Raw genomic sequence first — 20,786 nt, 5'->3', positions numbered from 1 at the left:
GAGGAAGCTTCAGTTTGTGGTCGTGACTTTGAAGAGACAGACGTGTTTGATCAGGGTTCTTACGGATCCTTAAAAAGTCTTAAAAGGCATTGAATTCATTAATCTAAAAACAAGGCCTTAATTGGCATTAAAATGTCTTAAATCAATGTTTCAAAGGTCTAAAAAATGTTAACACTAATTGGTAAGTGGGATTTTATGGTTGTAATTAGTCTCAAATCTCAAAATAATTGGTAACATTTCGACGTAGAGAAGTTAGTGGCGGCCGTCAACGCTAAATTTCTCACCGCCACCAGCTCCCGAGTCAGTGTTTTTTGTTTTTCCGGACTTTTTATGCATTTATTTTGAAAGGACAGCTGGAAAGAGACACAATCCAATGTTCATGTAGCAGTCACTTTACCTTGGATCACATAGGAAAGTGGGTAAAATTGTCCCTAACTCTATGTAGTTGATGTGTTTTGTTTTTTTCTTTTTTCTGCATTTGTGTTTATTATGAAGTCGGTCTTACATTTCATTTCAAGTGGCTTTAAAAAAGTCTTTAAAAGTCTTAAATTTAACTTGGCTTAAGCTGTAGGAACCCTGTTTGATGCTGATGATGTTTCTCTGTGTTTCTCTCCGTCAGGTGTTTATTCAGAGAGCTACGACCCCGCCTTGGCCAACTGCAAGGCGACGACGTGGAACCCCCTCGGCAGCGGTTTGTCCTACGAGGAGTTCGACTTCCCCATCTTCTCGCTCAAAGACGACAATGACACTCAGGTCATCAGACAGGTGAGAGTTCATCTCGGTTGCTGCGTCGTTGAACTCAGGGCCGTTGTATAGGGGAGAAAGGTGATGATAATTCTAGGGGCCCAGCGCCCAGTGGGGCCCATAAAAAACCCCAGTAGTCTAATCTTTGTATGACTGATTTATTCTGCGTAAGACCCTGACTATAGTACAACATCTTTCCAAGAATATTTGTCTTATTTCTTGTCCAAATGTCTCATTTCTAGTCAAAACTAATCTCTTTCCACTTAAAATAAGATTCATTACCTAAAAATTAACTTGTTTTTAGATCATTTTCACTTAAATTCACAATAAATAGAAAAATCTGCCAGTGAAAGTAAGTTTTTTGTGCTTGTAATAAGGAAGAAAAACTTGCTCCACTATCAGATTTTTTCTACTTATTCCAAGTGAAAATCTGCTTGAAAGAAGTAAAAAGTGTCTAAAAACAAGCTACTTTAATATGATGTGTCTTATTTTAAGTAGAATGAGATTTGTTTTGACTAGAAATAAGACAAATATATTTGCTAAGATACTTGAGTTTTTGCAGTGTAATGCTGCATTAGCATCAAAACAAAGAAGGCTAAATAAAAAACGATAATACATACGTAGTCTAAGAAAAAAAAAGGAAAAGTTTGGGGGGGAGGGGCCCACTTTAGTATTCTTTAAGGGGGCCCAGAATTCCTAGCAACGGCCCTTCCCAGAGTGGGTAAATCTCAAAACACACCATAGCATTTTCGTGCAGACGACTGAAACAGATCTTTTGTGAAACGATGATGGTGGACTAGCGCCTGAAACACGTCCATTAAATAGTAGGGTTGGGTTTAAAAAAGTCGATTTTCTGATTCATATCGATCTTAATTTGAAAGATACAATATCGAATCATAAAATCCTAGTGGGTCATATATTAAATAAATGTGCATTAATGCAACTGCTTTCGGGTCAATCTTTAATGTAAGCATCAGTTTTTTAAATAATACACCAGGTTGGAGAGTTTCATCTTTGTACAGTTTGCAGCCTTATTAGTTCTGTGTAAATCTCTTTCATAACCAAGCAAAATTAGTATTGAAACTGAAATATCTCTGAATGAATCAATATCCAATCGAATCAGGTAAATTCATGCAAAACCGCTGATGCACGTTGCCTTCAGGGACAGTTTTTCATCAACAGTCTCTGTATTTACCTCTAAAACAACTCTGTGTGGTAACGTTGTGTTATTATCTCATAGCGTGGTGAATGTGCTGGTCACAACTTGTCCACCAGAGCGTTGTGGAGTTGTTGGATTGTGTATTTGATGAGTTTGATGAGGGAAACCAAGAAATCCCATAATGAGCCTCTGTAGCGTAGCTCTGAGCAGCTCGCGGCTCTGCTCCGCCGTTCTAAAAATAGCTTGCACCGACAATTAACGGGTAACGAACCTACTGCTATGACCATAGGGATTATGGCAATGGGCCTATTTGCCAAAATGTTGAACTATCCCTTTAAATAGCCACATTTTGACTGTCAGGAGTTTGTTTACAGCGCAAAAATCTTCCCACTTCTTCTTCTTCTTCTTTGGTGTGTGTGTGTGTGTGTGTGTGTGTGTGTGTGTGTGTGTGTGTGTGTGGCAGCGTTACAGCGCCACACACAGGCCTGACATGTGTACTACAGCGCTTTGAGTTGTTTTCAGTGGATTGAATCGTGTGTATGCAGACGTTTGTTGAAACCATGCCGTGTATAGATAGATAGATAGATAGATAGATAGATACGTTTATTGTCATTGTCATTTCCACAACAACGAAATTAAAAGTGCATCTCCTGCAGTGCAAAATTTCATAAAAACATTTTTAAAAAAAGCATAAAACACACATTGACCACTCATCATTACTCAGTGTTAAGTGCAGTCACTGCTTTGGGGTAAAAACTGTTCTTAAACCAGCACTAAGTAACTTTTCAACCTTCATATAATATTTTCATAACTTTTGTGATGATACATCGACTTACAACAAGTTGAATGACACCTCTGTCGTGGTCTGAGGGGGTCTGTATCTCTTTCTCTGGCACTAAGCAGCTTTGAGGAGCATGGTAGGAACCCGGCTCTCACTTAAGTTTCACTTTCACTTTTGCGAGTCACAACAAGGAGGAAACAGGCAAAACGGCACTTTAGCAATGGATTATGTTTGTGTTTTCACTTTGAAATGATCCACTGGAAACAGAAACTTAGTTTTGATGTCTTCTGTTAATTTTAATGCAGGATATTTACAGGGCTTCACGCTAGTGTTCATGGGAAATGGAGTCTTCCTTCAGGCAAAACACTACCGCTTTGGTCCACAGGCGCCGCCAAACTCAACCAAAACTGAAAGTTCTTTAGTACTGCTTTAAATCTGTTTGTGGTGGCTTTAATTGTCCTGTATCTCCTGCCAGAGGGGAGTAGTTCAAACCGACAGTGGCCAGGGTGTTTACAGAAGAACAAACAAGAAAAAGATCAGTTTTTTTGAGAGAGAAGCTCAGTTTCTCTGGTGGTTCCCCGTGGCGCCGGAGAACAGAGGAGCTTTTATTTTCATGGATCTGCAGAATCTGATCTGAACTTGTCCCGGTTGTTGTTGCTGCTGCTGCTGCTGGAGGAGATTATAGGACTTGATGCCACTCGAGCTGCTTCAGCTGCACTGAGACTCGTCTTCACGGTGCAGCCGGGCGTGTTGCGGCACATTACAGTTACAGGAGGAGGAGGAGGAGGTGATTTATCGGTAGAGCCACGACGGAGCATTTACTGCTTTCCCACTACTGTGTGTGTGTGTGTGTGTGTGTGTGTGTGTGTGTGTGTGTGTGTGTGTGTGTGTGACAAAGAAAATCTACACAGATCGTATTTCACACGGTTTTCAGGCGTCCTCCTCTGAGGTAATGTTCCTGTGTGTGTGGGCGTTATGTTTTCACAGATTCGACCTGCAGCTTTCAGTTCCCGTCTTTTATCTCCGCTCACAGACGACGACGACTGTGCTTTTTAAAGTCCGGTGTCCACACATGCAGGGCCGTTGTATAGGGGAGAAAGGTGATGATAACTCTAGGGGCCCAGCGCCCAGTGGGGCCCATAAAAAACCCCAGTAGTCTAATCTTTGTATGACTGATTTATTCTGTGTAAGACCCTGACTATAGTACAACATCTTTCCAAGAATATTTGTCTTATTTCTTGTCCAAATGTCTCATTTCTAGTCAAAACTAATCTCTTTCCACTTAAAATAAGACTCATTACCTAAAAATGAACTTGTTTTTAGATCATTTTCACTTGTTTCAAACAAATTTTCACTTGAAATAAGTAGAAAAATCTGCCAGTGAAAGTAAGTTTTTTGTGCTTGTAGTAAGGAAGAAAAACTTGCTCCACTATCAGATTTTTTCTACTTATTACAAGTGAAAATCTGCTTGAAAGAAGTAAAAAAAAAGTGTCTAAAAACAAGCTGCTTTTAATATGATGTGTCTTATTTTAAGTAGAATGAGATTTGTTTAGACTAGAAATGACATTTTGACTAGAAATAAGACAAATATTCTTGCTAAGATACTTGAGTTTTTGCAGTGTAATGCTGCATTAGCATCAAAACAAAGAAGGCTAAATAAAAAATGATAATACATACGTAGTTTAAGAAAAAAACTGGAAAAGTTAGGGGGAGGGGCCCACTTTAGTATTCTTTAAGGGGGCCCAGAATTCTTAGCAACGGCCCTGGTCCACACAGGTCGGATCGTGTTGTAGTTTATTTAAGCGGTCGATCTCCTGCTCCTGATAAAGACAGAAACCTCTATGTAAACTCAAAAGGTTCAGGTTCGATTCCCTGAAGCAGCTGCTTTGTCTAAATGATGAATTTTAGACGTTAGATGGTTGAAACCAAACCCGATCCTCCCACTGTACAGACACTAGTCTAGTGTATGGGTTCAAAAGGCATTATAGACCTTTTTATGGAAGAAATTACATGTTATTCTACTTTTACTAAACAATTGAGTCCTGTCATAACTTTATTGATTATGTTAATTATCAAATTACACTCAGTTCCATATAGTCTATGTGCTCCTGTTTAAGTTATTTTACCCTCAGAGTGGATAAATCTTTCTCTTTCTCATCGATGAGTTTGTTTAATAGATATTTCAGAGCAGATACTTATGCTTTTGTACGTTTTTTCCCTCTGTCTTTGTGTTGTGTTTTTTCTTGCTTAATACCAGGGATGCAGCGATTGTGAAATTCTGGGCCGATGCCAATACCGATGTTTAGAATAACAGTTTGGCCGATGTCGATGCTTTTCCTCTGTTGTTTAATCATCTTTTGAGTAAAGGAAACCAAGAAATCTTCATTACTCACAAAAAAATCGATAATTATTGCCATAAAAACATTTCTCAGAGGATTAGAAAGTTTATTTTTATATTAATTATTGTATTTTTATTGATGAGGCTACAGTTTAGTTTGAACAGTAGGCCTAAGAAAAAAACCTTATTATTTACCAAGCACCTTTTAAAACACAGGTCACAGAGTTTTTCACAACAGCATCAAATAACAACGTCAGGCAGAATAAAACACCAGAAACATAATACATGCATTCAACCACCAGGTCACACCCAGGAATAATAAAAAGCCAGTTTAAAAAAAGAAAAAAGAAAGAAGAAGGTGTTTTTGATTCTTTTTTGAAACTCGACTGTTAAATAAAAGAGGGGGAGTGCCGTCTAAGTGCCTCTGTTGTGATGTTAGGGGTCAAAAGTTTGCAAATATGTGTTGTGTCTTGTCCTTAAAATGCCTTGAAACTTGTAATTAAAATACAACGAGGATGGAGAGATTAACTGCAGATGTGAATTACAAGAAGGACTTTTGTTTGTTTCACATTGGAGAGGGACAGTGAAGCTGCTGCACGACGTGTATTTATATGTTTACAGGGTTCCTATGCAAGTATGGAATTTGATTTTACACATTTCCAGGTCTGGAAAAGTATGGAAAATGGAAACTATTGTATGGAAATGTATTTATCTTAAAGGGATAGTAGCATTTTTTTTAAAGTGGGGTTGTATGATCTACAAATAGCTCCTAAGTACTTTGATTGCAGTAGAAGACTCTCTACACTCCTGCTATTAGCAACGCCAGCCCATAATAGCCCTGCCCAGAGATTTACAACATACAGTGTTGTGAACGGACCCAAAGAAACGGCCTATTTTCACGCCCTAAAAGAGGTTTTACCTGAAAAAAAAAAAACACAGTTCCATTGTTCGCTATAATATAATTTTTTCCAGCCCTTCAAAGTGCAGGAAAAACACAGTTTTTATTTGGACCTAACCAACTCACGTATCCCTCCGCCCAGGGTTAGCGCCCGCCGATCAGCAGTTGGTTAGGTCCAAATAAAAACTGTGTTTTTCCTGCACTTTGAAGGGCTGGAAAAAATTATATTATAGCGAACAATGGAACTGTGTATTTTTTTTTCAGGTAAAACCTCTTTTAGGCCGTGAAAATAGGCTGTTTCTTTGGGTCTGTTCACAACACTGTATGTTGTAAATCTCTGGGCAGGGCTATTATGGGCTGGCGTTGCTAACGGGAGGAGTGCAGAGAGTCTTCTACTGCAATTAAAGTACTTAGGGGCTATTTGGAGATCATACAACCCCACTTAAAAAAAATGCTACTATCCCTTTAAAGTATCACACTGTGATCCTGGTTCTGTGGCTGTTTAAACAAACTCACTCTGGTCTGTTTTCTCAGTGCTACTTGGACCACAACCGGCCCGTGAACGGCAGCGGCGGCAGCAGCCCTCAGTACCCGCTCTGCGCCATGCAGCTCTACTCCCACATGTCGGCCGTCACCGACACGGCCACGTGCATGAGGAGGAACGACATCAACTTCAGCATCAGCCCAGGTGTTTACACAGCATCACGTCTAATCAATTATAGTTTATTTATAAAGCTCTTCACAGCATCACAACGATGATCAAAGAGCTTCACATAAAATAAAAATTAAAACTTAAACTCAAACTACACAAATATCCATTAACAGGGCATGAGGGTTAAAGGGATAGTTCAACATTTTGGCAAATTGGCCCATTGCCATAATCTCTATAGTTTTAGGAGTAGGTTCATTACCTTTAATTGTGGGTGCAAGCTATTTTTAGAACGGCAGAGCAGAGCCGTGAGCTGCTCAGAGCTACGCTACGGAGGCTCATTATGGGATTTCTTGGTTTCCCTCATCAAACTTTGATGGAACGGAGTTGTTTCAGAGGTAAATTCATGCAAAACCTCTGATGCGCGTTGCCTTCAGGGGCAGTTTTTCAGCAAGCAGACTCTGCATTTCCCTCTAAAACAACTCTGTGTGGTAACGTTGTGTTATTATCTCATAGCGTGGTGAATGTGCAGGTCACAACTTGTCCACCAGAGCGTTTTGGAGTTGTTGGATTGTGTATTTGATGAGTTTGATGAGGGGAAACCAAGAAATCCCATTAGCTTCTGAGCAGCTCACGGCTCTGCTCCGCCATTCTAAAAATAGCTTGCACCAACAAATAAAGGTAACGAACCTACTGCTATGACTATAGGGATTATGGCAATGGGCCAATTTGCCAAAATGTTGAACTATCCCTTTAAGATTGGACTTAAAAAGCGGCTCTTAAATCTGGTGGTAACATAGATAAACATGGTGCGAGTTTAAGCCGCTCCGTATCCGACGACAACTCAGACAATGTCCTGATTTCTTCTGTTGTGTTTTATTTTATTTTATTTTATTTTATTTTATTTCATTTCATTTCTAGAGATGGTGTGCGACCCGCTGGGCGACTACAACGTGTGGGGCGCGACGCGGCCGATCAACAACACGGCCAAGGGCCACAAGGCCGACGAGAGCGTGGTCATCGCGGCCGCCAGGGTGAGTCTGAAGCTCATGCAGATGTTTCATCGCTGTCCAACATCTGTTACATCAGTTTACAGACGTTCATGAACTCCTCCTGTGTCCTCCCCTTCTCTCTTCTCCTCTCTCGTCTCCTCCTCTCACCTCTGTTCTCCCCTTTCTCCTCCACCTCCTTCTTCTTCCCTTCTCGTCCTCCTCTCCTTCCGTTCTTCTTCTTTCTCCTCCTCCTCCTCCTCCTCCTCCTCCTCCTCCTCCTCCTCCTCCTCCTCCTCCTCCTCCTCTCCAGATGGACAGCCGCTCCTTCTTCTCCAACGTGGCTCCCGGAGCTCAGAGCGCGGCCTCGGGCTTCATCACGCTGCTGGCGGCCGCCCACGCTCTGCGTAACGCCACGCAGGCGGCGCCGCCCGGCCGCACCATCCTCTACGCCTTCTTCCAGGGGGTCAGTCACCAAATCTGATCGATCAATAACGTTTAAGTCCTGAGCGATCGATCGATCGATCGACCGGCTCTTACAGTTTCTCTCAGTTGCTAAAACACTAAACCCTGTTGTCTGAACCAAATGCTCAGTTTCCTGAACCCACTGATTGAATCAGTCACTTCTTTTGGCAAAACCATCAGCACTTTTCACCTGTTTAGACACAACTCACCAACACATTTTCATTGTGATGCACCTGTGTTGCAAAATGCTGAGCACAGGTGGCAAAAGTCAAACACAAGTAAAGCACAAGTTTCACCGGTTGAACAACAACTCAAAATTGATCACACTTGTGTCCAATGATGTGAGGGCACATATACTGTAAGCTAGTTCAGGATGAAGTCCTGTGGCCTGATAGCCTAGAAATCTAGCTGCACCCTAGCGGCAGCAAATCTCTTTGCTCCGTAGGTGGGTCTAGAAATGAGCCATAGGAACTTTTTGAGTCTCGAACACCGATTGTGTTGACCAATCACAGCGCTCTATCTGTTTAGAGAGTCGTTGGGCGGCTTAACGCCATGACGACATACATTTTAATTGGCTTGTCAGGCTAACGTCATCCTGCTCTTTGCTCTGATTGGTCGTAGCGCTACCCTATTGCGTGCAGAGGCAGTTTGAAAGACAGCCTTCATCCCGCCCCCTGGATTGAGCCGAGGTCTACCGGTCGTTGCCAGACTAGACATGTTAATGATATAGTCTGGCTTGTCAGGCTACTGGCCTGACCCAGTACAGAGAAATACTGTAATGCTGTGGCTGACTGATGCACTTCTCATTTGTATATTTTTGTACTTTATTTTTTACGTAGGCTTACTGCATACAAGTACTAAATGCACAGGATTTCTGTTTTTTTGTACTTTTTTTTTTTTTTTTTTTTACAGTACTATACAAGTGCTAAGTGCACAGGTTTTTTGTTTTGCAACATGCATTTATGGAGGGAGAAGAGGAGGAGAGGAAGAGGAAAAGATGAGAAACAACAGGGTGAAGGAAGAGAGGATGAGGGAGGGAAGGAGGGATGAACTGGGAAGAAAAAAGAAGAAGGAAGGGAGGAAAAGGGGATGAAATGGACGTGGGGAGGGAGGGAGGAGGGTGAAAGAAAGGGAAGGAGAGAAGTGCTAAATGCACGGGTTTTTTTGTTTTGCAACATGCATTTAGCTACAGTGAACAATAAACATTTATTTCTACAGCTTCATGTGCTGAGCTTTGTGTTTTCTATTTTTCTATGTAGTGTTTAGTGACAGCTCAGTAGTGTTTTTAATTTTGATTGACTCGGGGCACGATTTGACAACAGAGTTCAGTTTTGAGAACAGATTAAACTGTTTTGAGGTGAAAGTTTGGTTTTGCAAGAAGAGTCTGAGGTTTTGTGAATGCAGCTTGAAAATTGGGGTTTGTGTTCACAGTTTAGAGAAAATGAGAGAAGCTTTAGAGAAATGTGTCTTAGCAATTGAGAAAAACTGTAAGTCCTGAGCGATCGATCGGCTCTTAACTCACCATGTCTCGACTGTTTGACCACAGGAGGCGTTCGACTACATCGGCAGCTCGCGGATGGTCTACGACATGGAGAACGGCCAGTTCCCGCTCGACCTCGACAACGTGCACTCGGTGCTGGAGGTCGGACAGGTGAGTGGGTGTCGCAAAACTCAACCTGCTCAAGTTTTAAATTAATATAATTCTGCAAAATAATGAAAAAAATATACGGTACAGATTTATTCCCCAATTTTTCTATTCTTTCTATTTATTTTGTTGTTGTTAATTTGCACAATATTTTAACAAAGCAAGCAAAACAATTAAAATCCGGTGAGCAGGATGTGTGGAGAGGTTTCTAAAGGCTACACCTCACCTCGGTTACATGAAAACAAAAGAGAAAGGATCACAGCAATAAACAAAACAAGCAAACATAGAAACATAAACTCAAGAGGCAAGAGTAATTCAGAAATCATAATATAAAGCAAAAATATCCCAGATAAATAGATAGATCATTTCTTTAGTGACCCCTCAGAAGTTATTGATGGGTTTTGGTACAAAAACCAAAATTATACAGTTGAAAATTGTCCCAAATCACCATTTAAGAAATTATAACTGTAAGAATGATCAGTGTTGGCAGAAAACGAGTTCAACAAATATTCATTCATCAAAATTATACTTTTAAAAATAAAAATTGAAACTCTTTCTTTGTACCAAAACATATTTAGGTTTGATAACCAACTCTTCTTAAAGGGATAGTTCAACATTTTGGCAAATTGGCCCATTGCCATAATCCCTATAGTCATAGCAGTAAGTACGTTACCTTTAATTGTCGGTGCAAGCTGTTTTTAGAACGGCGGAGCAGAGCCGTGAGCTGCTCAGAGCTACGCTACGGAGGCTCATTATGGGATTTCTTGGTTTCCCTCATCAATCTCATCAAATACACAATCCAACAACTCCACAACGCTCTGGTGGACAAGTTGTGACCTGCACATTCACCACGCTATGAGATAATAACACAACGTTACCACACAGAGCCGTTTTCGAGGTAAATACAGAGTCTGCTTGCTGAAAAACTGTCCCTGAAGGCAACGTGCATCAGCGGTTTTGCATGAATTTCCCTCTAAAACAACTCTGTCTGGTAACGTTGTGTTATTATCTCATAGCGTGGTGAATGTGCAGGTCACAACTTGTCCACCAGAGCGTTGTGGAGTTGTTGGATTGTGTATTTGATGAGTTTGATGAGGAAAGCCAAGAAATTCCTTTAGCCTCTGTAGCGTAGCTCTGAGCAGCTCACGGCTCTGCTCCGCTGTTCTAAAAATAGCTTGCACCGACAACTTACATTAATGACCTGAAACAACTCTTACGCAGCAGTAGAATACATTTACACAAACCTGCGTCTGGCACCGATTGGTTTAAAGTTACGGTACAAACATGTTGATGCCTGAATGTCGCTTCACCTTGTAGCTTTTACATCTGTTAACAGCACGTGTTTGATCTTTTTATTTCTGTATGAGCTGTGCATCATATTTACGTATGTGTGTTTTTATAAATTGTCACATGTGAGTTTTTCGACTCTTCTCACCGTAGGTCGGACTTCGTCTTGACAAGAAACTGTGGCTTCACACCGACCCCGTGTCCCGGAGGAACAGCAGCGTCGATAAAGAGGTTTGGATCAGTTTTATAGTTATAAAACTTAGTAATAAGAACTGAAAATGACTCCAAGAAGCCAAGATCATCATCATCAGTTTCGATAACTAAACAGTAAAAAAAGAATCTGAATAGTAGGGTGGAGTGAGTATATTTGAGACATGTGTACAGTTGAAACACCCTTAATATCTTGCCAGCGCTGCAAAGCTGAGCCACCATTTTTACTCAGCAAATGCATATTAGCATCCTCTTTGATTGTGGGAAATTTGAAGAGTTTTAGCATCTCCAGTCCAAAGATATCAGCAAAAGTATTTTTTACTAAGGGTAAGAATTTCACTTTACCATGTCCCTTCCACAACGAATAGCTTATTATCCTTTTGTGACCATCAAACATAACTTACATCATTGCAAACGTTATTTTGTGCCCTAAAAACTCACATTATTTCATGCTATCGTAGCATGTTAGGTCACTGCACAATCTAGAGAAATACACAAAGTGGTCAGCGAGGTACCCTGATAGAGTTCTATTACATCACATCACTGTTAAGTTGTGCAGTGTAGGCTACGATAACATGTTATAAGTCATAATAAGACCAAAAACGCAAAGAAAATGGGAAATAAGACCAATATTTGTGATACCTGAACAGTGTTATATTAATATATACTATTAATATTATAATTTTATGTGATATAATAATATTTATATTAATAATACAATAATATTCCATTGTTTTTATTCATTTTGATGAAGAGGAATACATTTATTTTGAAATATCTTGTCAAATTGTCTTTTTTTTTTAAGTTTATTGCATTTACAATTGATGATCAGTCATCATCAATGGGTTTCAATGGTGTCTCAACTGTACCAAGGTACCGTCTCAGCTGTACACGTATGGGGTTATAGGGTTGAGACGGGACCATGGTAAAAATGCACCTCATGTTTATGACCTGAATGTGGAAAAAATAAACAAATAATAAATTATATTCTTCAATAATAACTTAGTATACAAACAAATTAAACAGCATATGAAAAATCACTTATTTTCAGTGTAGCCTATAGTTTTTTTTTGCAATATCTATTCAAAAATGGAAAATCAAAAAGTGTCTCAAACGCTCTCGGTCTACCTTAGATCACAGATTAAGACCGAGATATGAAAGAGGAAACTATAAAAACAACTTGTGTACATATAATGTGCATTTATTGTATTAATATTCCTTGTTGTTCCAGGTGGAGGACCTGATCAACAACGTGCGCTCCGTGGCCACAGAGTTGAACATCTCGGCTCAGACGCCGGCGGTCTCCCAGCCGCTGCCGCCCTCGTCCTTCCAGCGCTTCCTGCGAGTCCGTCAGATCCCCGGCGTCGTCCTGGAGGATCACGAGTCTGCGTACATCAACAGGTGATTGTTGCCACCGACAGAGCTGAACGCTGTGACAGGTTATACAGGGTACAGCGGAGTCTTGAAAAGTATTAAAAAGTCTTAAATTCATGTATCTAAAATTAAGGCCTTAAAAAGTATTAAATTTATCAGAAATTTCTAAGATGGTCTTAAATACAGTACTCAATGGTCTTAAATTCATGGATTAAAGTTCTCCGTCGCCACGACGGATTTCCGTCGGAAAAATGAGGGGGGGGAAAGGCTACACGTGTTTTTGTTGTGGTTTACTAATGCTGCTCTCAACCAGAAGAAACGGGTCCTTGAATGGCAGGTCCAGACCCCTAGATTTAAAATATGAGATTTGTTTTTACTGTCCACTGAGTTCAGTTTAAGTTTCATACACTCCAGCCATTCTTGCCTGGTTGCCTTACAATGATAGGAACCTCAGTCAGTACTCTATGTGCTTTTTTTAAAATCTGAAACAAATGTTACACCAGAATGTTTCATTTATGTGTTAAAATCGCAAATTTTTGGTGACCAAATTACTGAGATGCACCAGAATAACATGGAAAACTCTATTTTCCAGTAGTTCAAGTCAAAAGCCCCCACCAAGTATTGAGAGCATATAGATGGAACTTATCAGAAAGCAAACATTTCCATATTAAAAATGCTTTTTTAAATTGGTCTTTTTTCTATACATTTTGTCTACATTTATTCTAATTCATTGAGATGCACCTGTATACCCTCCTACAGCCTTCTGGTACTCATTTCAATACTTAGAACTGCTAATTTTTCCATTGTCCTTGAGTAAAAGTTGTGTGAGTGATTTCAGTGTCAGTCGCGTTCAAACTCCTTCCTTTCTTCCTTGGTGCTTTTTCTAGTTTTGAATTGATTATCAGTTTGTTTATTAATAACAGACAAAGTAAACTTGACTGATTGTCATTGAGGTTGTAGTACAGTGGGATCCCCAACCATCGCATTTTTTAATTCTTTTTTTCGGTCTTAAATTTCATTCAAGGTGGCATTAAAAAGGTCTTAAAAAGTCTTAAATTTGACTTGCTGAAACCTGCAGATACCCTGTAACAGGTTATACAGGGTATCCGCGGAGTCTTGAAAAGTATTAAAAGGTGAAAAATTCAATTTTGGGAAAATTAAGGCCCTTAAAAAGTATTAAAAAGTCTTTTCATGACTTTATAAAGTCTTCAATTTTGAAGGTATTTTTTTCTGAATTAGCTGTCCAAGAGTTTGAGTCTTAAAAAACATTGTGAAAGTGTGTGAATTTATTCGTTTTATTAAAAAACAAAGATGAACCGGTACATAAAGTGTCTGAGTAGTGAAATGGTACTCGGATACCATTGCCGCCCAAGTCGAGCGAGTACTCGGATATCGGCTACAACCCTCCTGGAGACTAAATCAAATGAGCTGAGGCACATCTCATGACTGTCGTGACTGTTGTTTTGTTTTGTTTTTTTGATAAACTTTGGCTTTGATTTATTATCCCAGCCTATTTTGAATTCTGTTCTATCATAGTGGTCTATAGTCTTTATCACAAACTAAAACTGTTACGTTAAAAGTGTCACTGATGTAAATGGTTACAGCTTGAAGTGGCGTGAAGTGAGGTATTAAAAAATATTGAGAAGGTCTTGAAAAAGTCTTAAAAAGGTATTAAAATGAACTTCAAGATTCCTGTATATACCCTGTTACAGACTCTTTCTCTAACCTGTGGTCCGTCTGCTCTGTGTGCAGGTTTTATGAGAGCATGTACGATAACGGAGAGAACCTGAACATCACGTACTCGCCCGACATGACGCCAGAGGAGAAGCTACGACATATCACTCAGACCGCCATGGTATTTCTATCGATCGCCACTTATTACCAGTGTTCACACAAAGCCAAACCTTTCTTTCAAACTTTTTTTTATTATCAGGGTCCCCACTTGTCCTGGAAAACCTGGAAAAAGGTTGACCAATTTTCCAGTCATGGAAAACACATGGAAAATGAGAAAAAAAGGTCAAATGTCCTGGAAAAGCTTCAGTTGTCCTGGAAAATTATTTACCACATCAGCTACCAGAGCTCTGTTTGCCGTTTCAGACCTCACTAAGGATTTATTTTCTAAAAAAAAAGTGCCTAGTGAGAAAACTAGAGACTTTGAGTTGATGAGTGTTTCCAGCAGGGCCGTTGCTAGGAATTCTGGGCCCCCTTAAAGAATACTAAAGTGGGCCCCTCCCCCTAACTTTTCCTTTTTTTAATCTTAGACTACGTATGTATTATCGTTTTTTTATTTAGCCTTCTTTGTTTTGATGCTAATGCAGCATTACACTGCAAAAACTCAAGTATCTTAGCAAGAATATTTGTCTTATTTCTAGTCAAAATGTCATTTCTAGTCAAAACAAACCTCATTATACTTAAAATAAGACACATCATATTAAAAGTAGCTTGTTTTTAGACACTTTTTACTTCTTTCAAGCTGATTTTCACTTGGAATAAGTAGAAAAAATCTGATAGTGGAGCAAGTTTTTCTTCCTTATTACAAGCACAAAAAACTTACTTTCACTGGCAGATTTTTCTATTCATTGTGAATTTAAGTGAAAATGATCTAAAAACAAGTTAATTTCTAGGTAATGAGTCTTATTTTAAGTGGAAAGAGATTAGTTTTGACTAAAAATGAGACATTTGGACAAGAAATAAGACAAATATTCTTGGAAAGATGTTGTACTATAGTCAGGGTCTTACGCAGAATAATTCAGTCATACAAAGATTAGACTACTGGGGTTTTTATGGGCCCCACTGGGCGCTGGGCCCCTAGAGTTATCATCACCTTTCTCCCCTATACAACGGCCCTGGTTCAGACATTTAATCGAACAGCTCTGATGAATATTTTATTTTTATTTATTTGTCCTCGTGCTTCCTTCCTTCAGGATTTGGCGGAAGTCGCCACCATGGTCGCTCAGGCGCTGTACAAACAGGCCGGAGGAGCAGAACCACAGCTCAGCGACATAAAGGCAGATCCTCAGATAGTAAGTTTGATTTTTTTTATCTGTTGTGTAAATCAACTTATCCTCAGTTCATTATTTCTACTGTATATGAAGTACACTTCCCCCTTTTATCTTCTATCTCCACCTTTTCCCTCTGATTAATACTAGAAGTGTCACAGCCAACATGAAGAAGGTTTCTGTAGATTGTCTCTCTCTCTGTTGCTCTGAGTCAATTTACCACCTTTGCTTCACTTCACACATGAAAAAGTCTTTAAAATAATGTTTTATTTATTTATTCATAACAGTAACATGACATATATATCATGTATTTTACTTTCTGACAGTTTTTTTTCTTGCCAAAGTGACACTGACATTTCTGTTTCTGTTTCTTCCTCTCAGGTCACTCAGCTTCTGTACGGTTTCCTGTATCAGTCGAATAACTCCTGGTTCCAGCAAATCGTCTCCTCAGACCTGGTTGGTCACCTCAGTAAGTCTGGACAAAAGCCCATATTTAAAATAATTACTTTTGACTGTTACTTACACTCAAGAAAATCACATTTGTACTTGAAATGGGGCAGTCAGCTTCTGTTTATTATCAGAAAACAAAGAAAAACACGCACTCTCCAACAAAACTCTCAGGAACAAACTACAGAGGTGCACGGCCAAAAGATAAACTTAAAGAAACAGAAGAAAGGCCAGCAGCACTCGTGTCCTTCTCATTGTCCTTTATTGCGAACTGCGTCGGTGCTTAAAGGGATAGTTCAACATTTTGGCAAATTGGCCCATTGCCATAATCGCTATAGTCATAGCAGTAGGTTCGTTACCTTTAATTGTAGGTGTAAGCTATTTTTAGTACAGCGGAGCGCAGCAGCTGGCTGCTCAGAGCTACGCTATGGAGGCTAAGGGAATTTCTTGGTTTCCCTCATTAAACTCATCAAATACAAAATCCCAAAACTCCACAGCGCTTTTGTAGACAAGTTGTGAGCTGCACAACCACCACGCTATGAGATAATGACGGAACGATACGAAACGGAGCCGTTTTCGAGGTAAATTCATACAAAACCGCTGATGCGCGTTGCGTTCAGGGACAGTTTTTCAGCAAGCAGTCTCCGTATTTACCCTGTATTTACCTCGAAAACGGCTCCGTTTCGTATCGTTCCGTCATTATCTCAGAGCGTGGTGGTTGTGCAGCTCACAACTTGTCTACAAAAGCGCTGTGGAGTTTTGGGATGTTGAATTTGATGAGTTTAATGAGGGAAACCAAGAAATTCCGTTAGCCTCCATAGCGTAGCTCTGAGCAGCCAGCTGCTGCGCTCCGCCGTAGTGAAAATAGCTTACACCTACAATTAAAGGTAATGAACCTACTGCTATGACTATAGCGATTATGGCAATGGGCCAATTTGCCAAAATGTTGAACTATCCCTTTAACATGCACAGACCGGTTTCGACAACGTCTTCCTCAGTGTGCAAAATACAGCAGGAAGTGATGCATTTAAATACTCACAGGTGTGGTTAATCACTTGATTGATCAGTATTAATATTCGAGACAAATAACAAATTACAGACATTAGAAAAATAGAAATATGTAGAAAAATGTAACAGTATATAGAAAAATATAACAAATATTCAACAACCCAGACATCTCAAATATTATAGGTAAATCCACAGGTAAATAGACCAATTGGTCTATTTACCTGTGGATTTACCTATAATATTTGAGATGTCTGGGTTGTTGAATATTTTTCTATATATTGTTACATTTTTCTACATATTTCTATTTTTCTAATGTCTGTAATTTGTTATTTGTCTCGAATATTAATACTGATCAATCAAGTGATTAACCACACCTGTGAGTATTTAAATGCATCACTTCCTGCTGTATTTTGCACACTGAGGAAGACGTTGTCGAAACCGGTCTGTGCATGTTAAGCGCCGACGCAGTATGTAATAAAGGACAATGAGAAGGACACGAGTGCTGCCGGCCTTTCTCCTGTTCCTGTTTATTATCACCCATGTGAGGACAGAGAGAGAGAGCGGAGGACCGGCTGATGAACTTCCCGACACAAAAACTTAATTTTCCTGTTTCTGTTTTCTCGCCCTCAGCCGACCGACCTCTGAACTTCTACGTGGGCGTGGTGCAGCAGTCGAGCGAGCCGACCGTGCTGGTCCAGTACCTGCTGGCCAACCTGACGGGCAGCACCGTCAACGCCACCCAGGAGGACTGCAAGAACCAGAGGCTGGACAAGGACGACACGGAGAGCAAACACGTAGGACACGTCTCTCTGCCCCGTTATTGAGTTACTGTTGTGATTGGATTTGTTTTTTTTTACCTAATGAGAGAAATTATATTGCAACAAAAAGACGAGTCGAGGACACAGGTCTGAGGAAAGGGACTTTAAAAAAGACAGAAAAACATGATGATGAAGGGGAAAAGAGAAGTTGTGATGGATGCAACTGTTTCTGTTCATTCATTAATTCATCAAGTGATCAAGTATTTTTATTAGCGACTCATTTCCTCAATTGTTTCAAATAACAAAAAGCCAGAAAGGCGAAGAAAGAATGTCACAAATTTCAAGAATGCAGGATGGAGTCCTGAAAATTACCTCTCCAGAACACAAAGATGTACAATTTATTTTCATTTAAACCAATGAGAAGCAGCAGGTTTTCACATTTGAGACACTGACACTTGTAAAACTTTGATTCCTTAGCTTGAAAACAGATTAAAGTGATTGATAATCAGTTATCAAATAGTTTCAGACTCATTTTTACGAATTAAATTCAGCTCTGGAGATGTTTTTCACCAAATTTAAACAAATAAAACCTGAGACACAACAGTTAAACAGCTGGATTTAAAGTGAAATTATATTATATTTTAAATATCCTGATGAAATACGGAATAAAACCCACTTTCACCTGTGTTGCCTTCGATTGAGATGGATAGATAGATAGATAGATAGATAGATAGATAGATAGATAGATAGATAGATAGATAGATAGATAGATAGATAGATAGATAGATACTTTATTGATCCCAAGCTGGGAAATTACAGGGCAGCAGCAGCATTACACACAGTGACGATAACAACATATAGGATAAGAATATAAAGAACAAACTATACATAATAAAATAGCAAAATAGCAACAGCAAATAAAATGTAATGTGCAAAAGTATATACAACAATTTGGCAGTGTTGATTTTAGTGCAAGAAGAACAGAGAGTTTACATAAAAGAAAATATGAGGAAGATAAAAACACAAATCACGATCATCAGGTCCAATTAAAACAGCTACAGTCCAGCGATCCTGACATTGTGTGTGTATACAGTATGATAATAAATAAGAAAACCCATAATAATATGTTTCCTCTCTCCTCCTTCAGTTGTTCTCCTACTTCTGGGTGCAGGGCGCGGCGCCGCCCAACAGCACGGAGCGGGAGGGTTACTGCGTCCGCTCCAGCGCTCGTCTCTCCAAAGCAGTGTCGCCGGCGTTCGACCTGCGGCAGTTCAGCTCCAAAGATTACTCCACGTGGACGGAGTCGCGGTGGAAGTTCATCAAAGGACGCATCTTCCTGGTGGCCAGTCACGAGCTGGAGGTGAGGGACAGTGAAGCTGCTGCACCACGTGTATTTATATGTTTACAGGGTCCCTACGCAAGTATGGAATTTGATTTTACACATTTCCAGGTCTGGTAAAGTATGGAAAATGGAAACTATTATTTGGGTTAATTATTTTGCTATTGTGCCTAGCTACAATCTCCTGGGAATTATTTGGTGACATAAAATAGGCATACAAATTCAGAATAATGAAAACAAATGATGATTTATTTACACGATATACATCTATTTACTCAAATGTCACAAATTATTTGAAATTTTTTTACCGAGAAGTCTTGAAATTAGGGTCTGGAAAAGGTGTTGGATGTTTGAAATTTCAAATGTGTAGAAACCCTGTATTTATATAATAGATTATAGTTTATCCACAGGTTCACTATGACGTGTTCACAACTTGTTCTACTGACCCCAAGTTGTCAAAAAAAGAAATATAAGAAATATGAATAAGAAAGACAGCAAAACATTTGTTGTTGTTTTGGGAAAATACTGTAACTGAAATCACGTTTTATCACGCGAGATTCTGTGAGATCTCGTGTCACTTATCACCAACTCTCACCAGAGGCTCCATGATGACACGATCTTATTGTGATTTAAACATTTATTGATATCCTGAGTATTGCAGTAACATATTGTGATACTGTCTTGATTTATTACTTCACAGTCCTGACAGGAAAACTTAGTCAACATCTATTTTATCTAGTGAGATAAAGTTCTCAGGCTCTAATGATTTAAATGAGATGAACAGACTGAGAGCTGTTCGTCATTAATATTATTTTACCTGTTTGAAGTAAATCACCCCTATAGAGGCTCTACGACGCCTCCGCATAGGAGTTATTTTGGAGTAGGTGAATGAAATTCGGTGAACACACAGAAGACGTCCAGACGCACAAAAAAGTCTCTGGCAGCCGTGGTCTAAAACAAACAGGAAGTCGGCCATTTTGGTTTGAATGGTCAATTTGGATGTCATTTGGGCGATATCCACACCGTGTTAAAATCAGACTCACCAACCAACGCAGTTATAAAAAGTACTCTAGTATTCTAGCGCTAAAAACAATAAAACTTAAAGGGATAGTAGCATTTTTTAAAAGTGGGGTTGTATGATCTACAAATAGCCCCTAAGTACTTTAATTGCAGTAGAAGACTCTCTGCACTCCTCCCGTTAGCAACGCCAGCCCATAATAGCCCTGCCCAGAGATTTACAACATACAGTGTTGTGAACAGACCCAAAGAAACGGCCTATTTTCACGGCCTAAAAGAGGTTTTACCTGAAAAAAATACACAGTTCCATTGTTTGCTATAATATAATTTTTTCCAGCCCTTCGAAGTGCAGGAAAAACACAGTTTTTATTTGGACCTAACCAACTGCTGATCGGCGGGCGCTAACCCTGGGCGGAGGGATACGTGAGTTGGTTCGGTCCAAATAAAAACTGTGTTTTTCCTGCACTTTGAGGGGCTGGAAATAATTATATTATAGTGAACAATGGAACTGTGTATTTTTTTCAGGTAAAACCTCTTTTAGGCCGTGAAAATAGGCCGTTTCTTTGGGTCTGTTCACAACACTGTATGTTGTAAATCTCTGGGCAGGGCTATTATGGGCTGGCGTTGCTAACGGGAGGAGTGCAGAGAGTCTTCTACTGCAATTAAAGTACTTAGGGAC

The 20,786-nt window shown here is 39.7% G+C and overlaps 1 protein-coding gene across 1 annotated transcript in view; it reads left to right on the top strand.

Moving 5' to 3' along the window:
• ncstn (nicastrin) overlaps nucleotides 1-20,786 on the top strand; it is a 42,425-nt gene that overhangs the window by 20,119 nt on the left and 1,520 nt on the right. The window contains exons 5-16 of the mRNA XM_085803692.1: nucleotides 620-765; nucleotides 6,455-6,608; nucleotides 7,491-7,603; nucleotides 7,872-8,024; nucleotides 9,570-9,674; nucleotides 11,109-11,186; nucleotides 12,397-12,566; nucleotides 14,292-14,394; nucleotides 15,464-15,562; nucleotides 15,920-16,007; nucleotides 17,624-17,787; nucleotides 18,899-19,111. Of these exons, the coding sequence (XP_085659818.1) occupies nucleotides 620-765; nucleotides 6,455-6,608; nucleotides 7,491-7,603; nucleotides 7,872-8,024; nucleotides 9,570-9,674; nucleotides 11,109-11,186; nucleotides 12,397-12,566; nucleotides 14,292-14,394; nucleotides 15,464-15,562; nucleotides 15,920-16,007; nucleotides 17,624-17,787; nucleotides 18,899-19,111 (1,586 nt within the window). The remainder of the gene's footprint in view (nucleotides 1-619; nucleotides 766-6,454; nucleotides 6,609-7,490; nucleotides 7,604-7,871; nucleotides 8,025-9,569; nucleotides 9,675-11,108; nucleotides 11,187-12,396; nucleotides 12,567-14,291; nucleotides 14,395-15,463; nucleotides 15,563-15,919; nucleotides 16,008-17,623; nucleotides 17,788-18,898; nucleotides 19,112-20,786) is intronic.

The sequence above is a fragment of the Trachurus japonicus genome, chromosome 17 (genome assembly GCF_045865225.1).
Source record: "Trachurus japonicus isolate A0001 chromosome 17, Traja_1.0".
NCBI classification, from domain to species: domain Eukaryota; kingdom Metazoa; phylum Chordata; class Actinopteri; order Carangiformes; family Carangidae; genus Trachurus; species Trachurus japonicus.
Note: the sequence above shows the minus strand (reverse complement) of the source record. Positions and strands in the feature narration are given on the sequence as shown.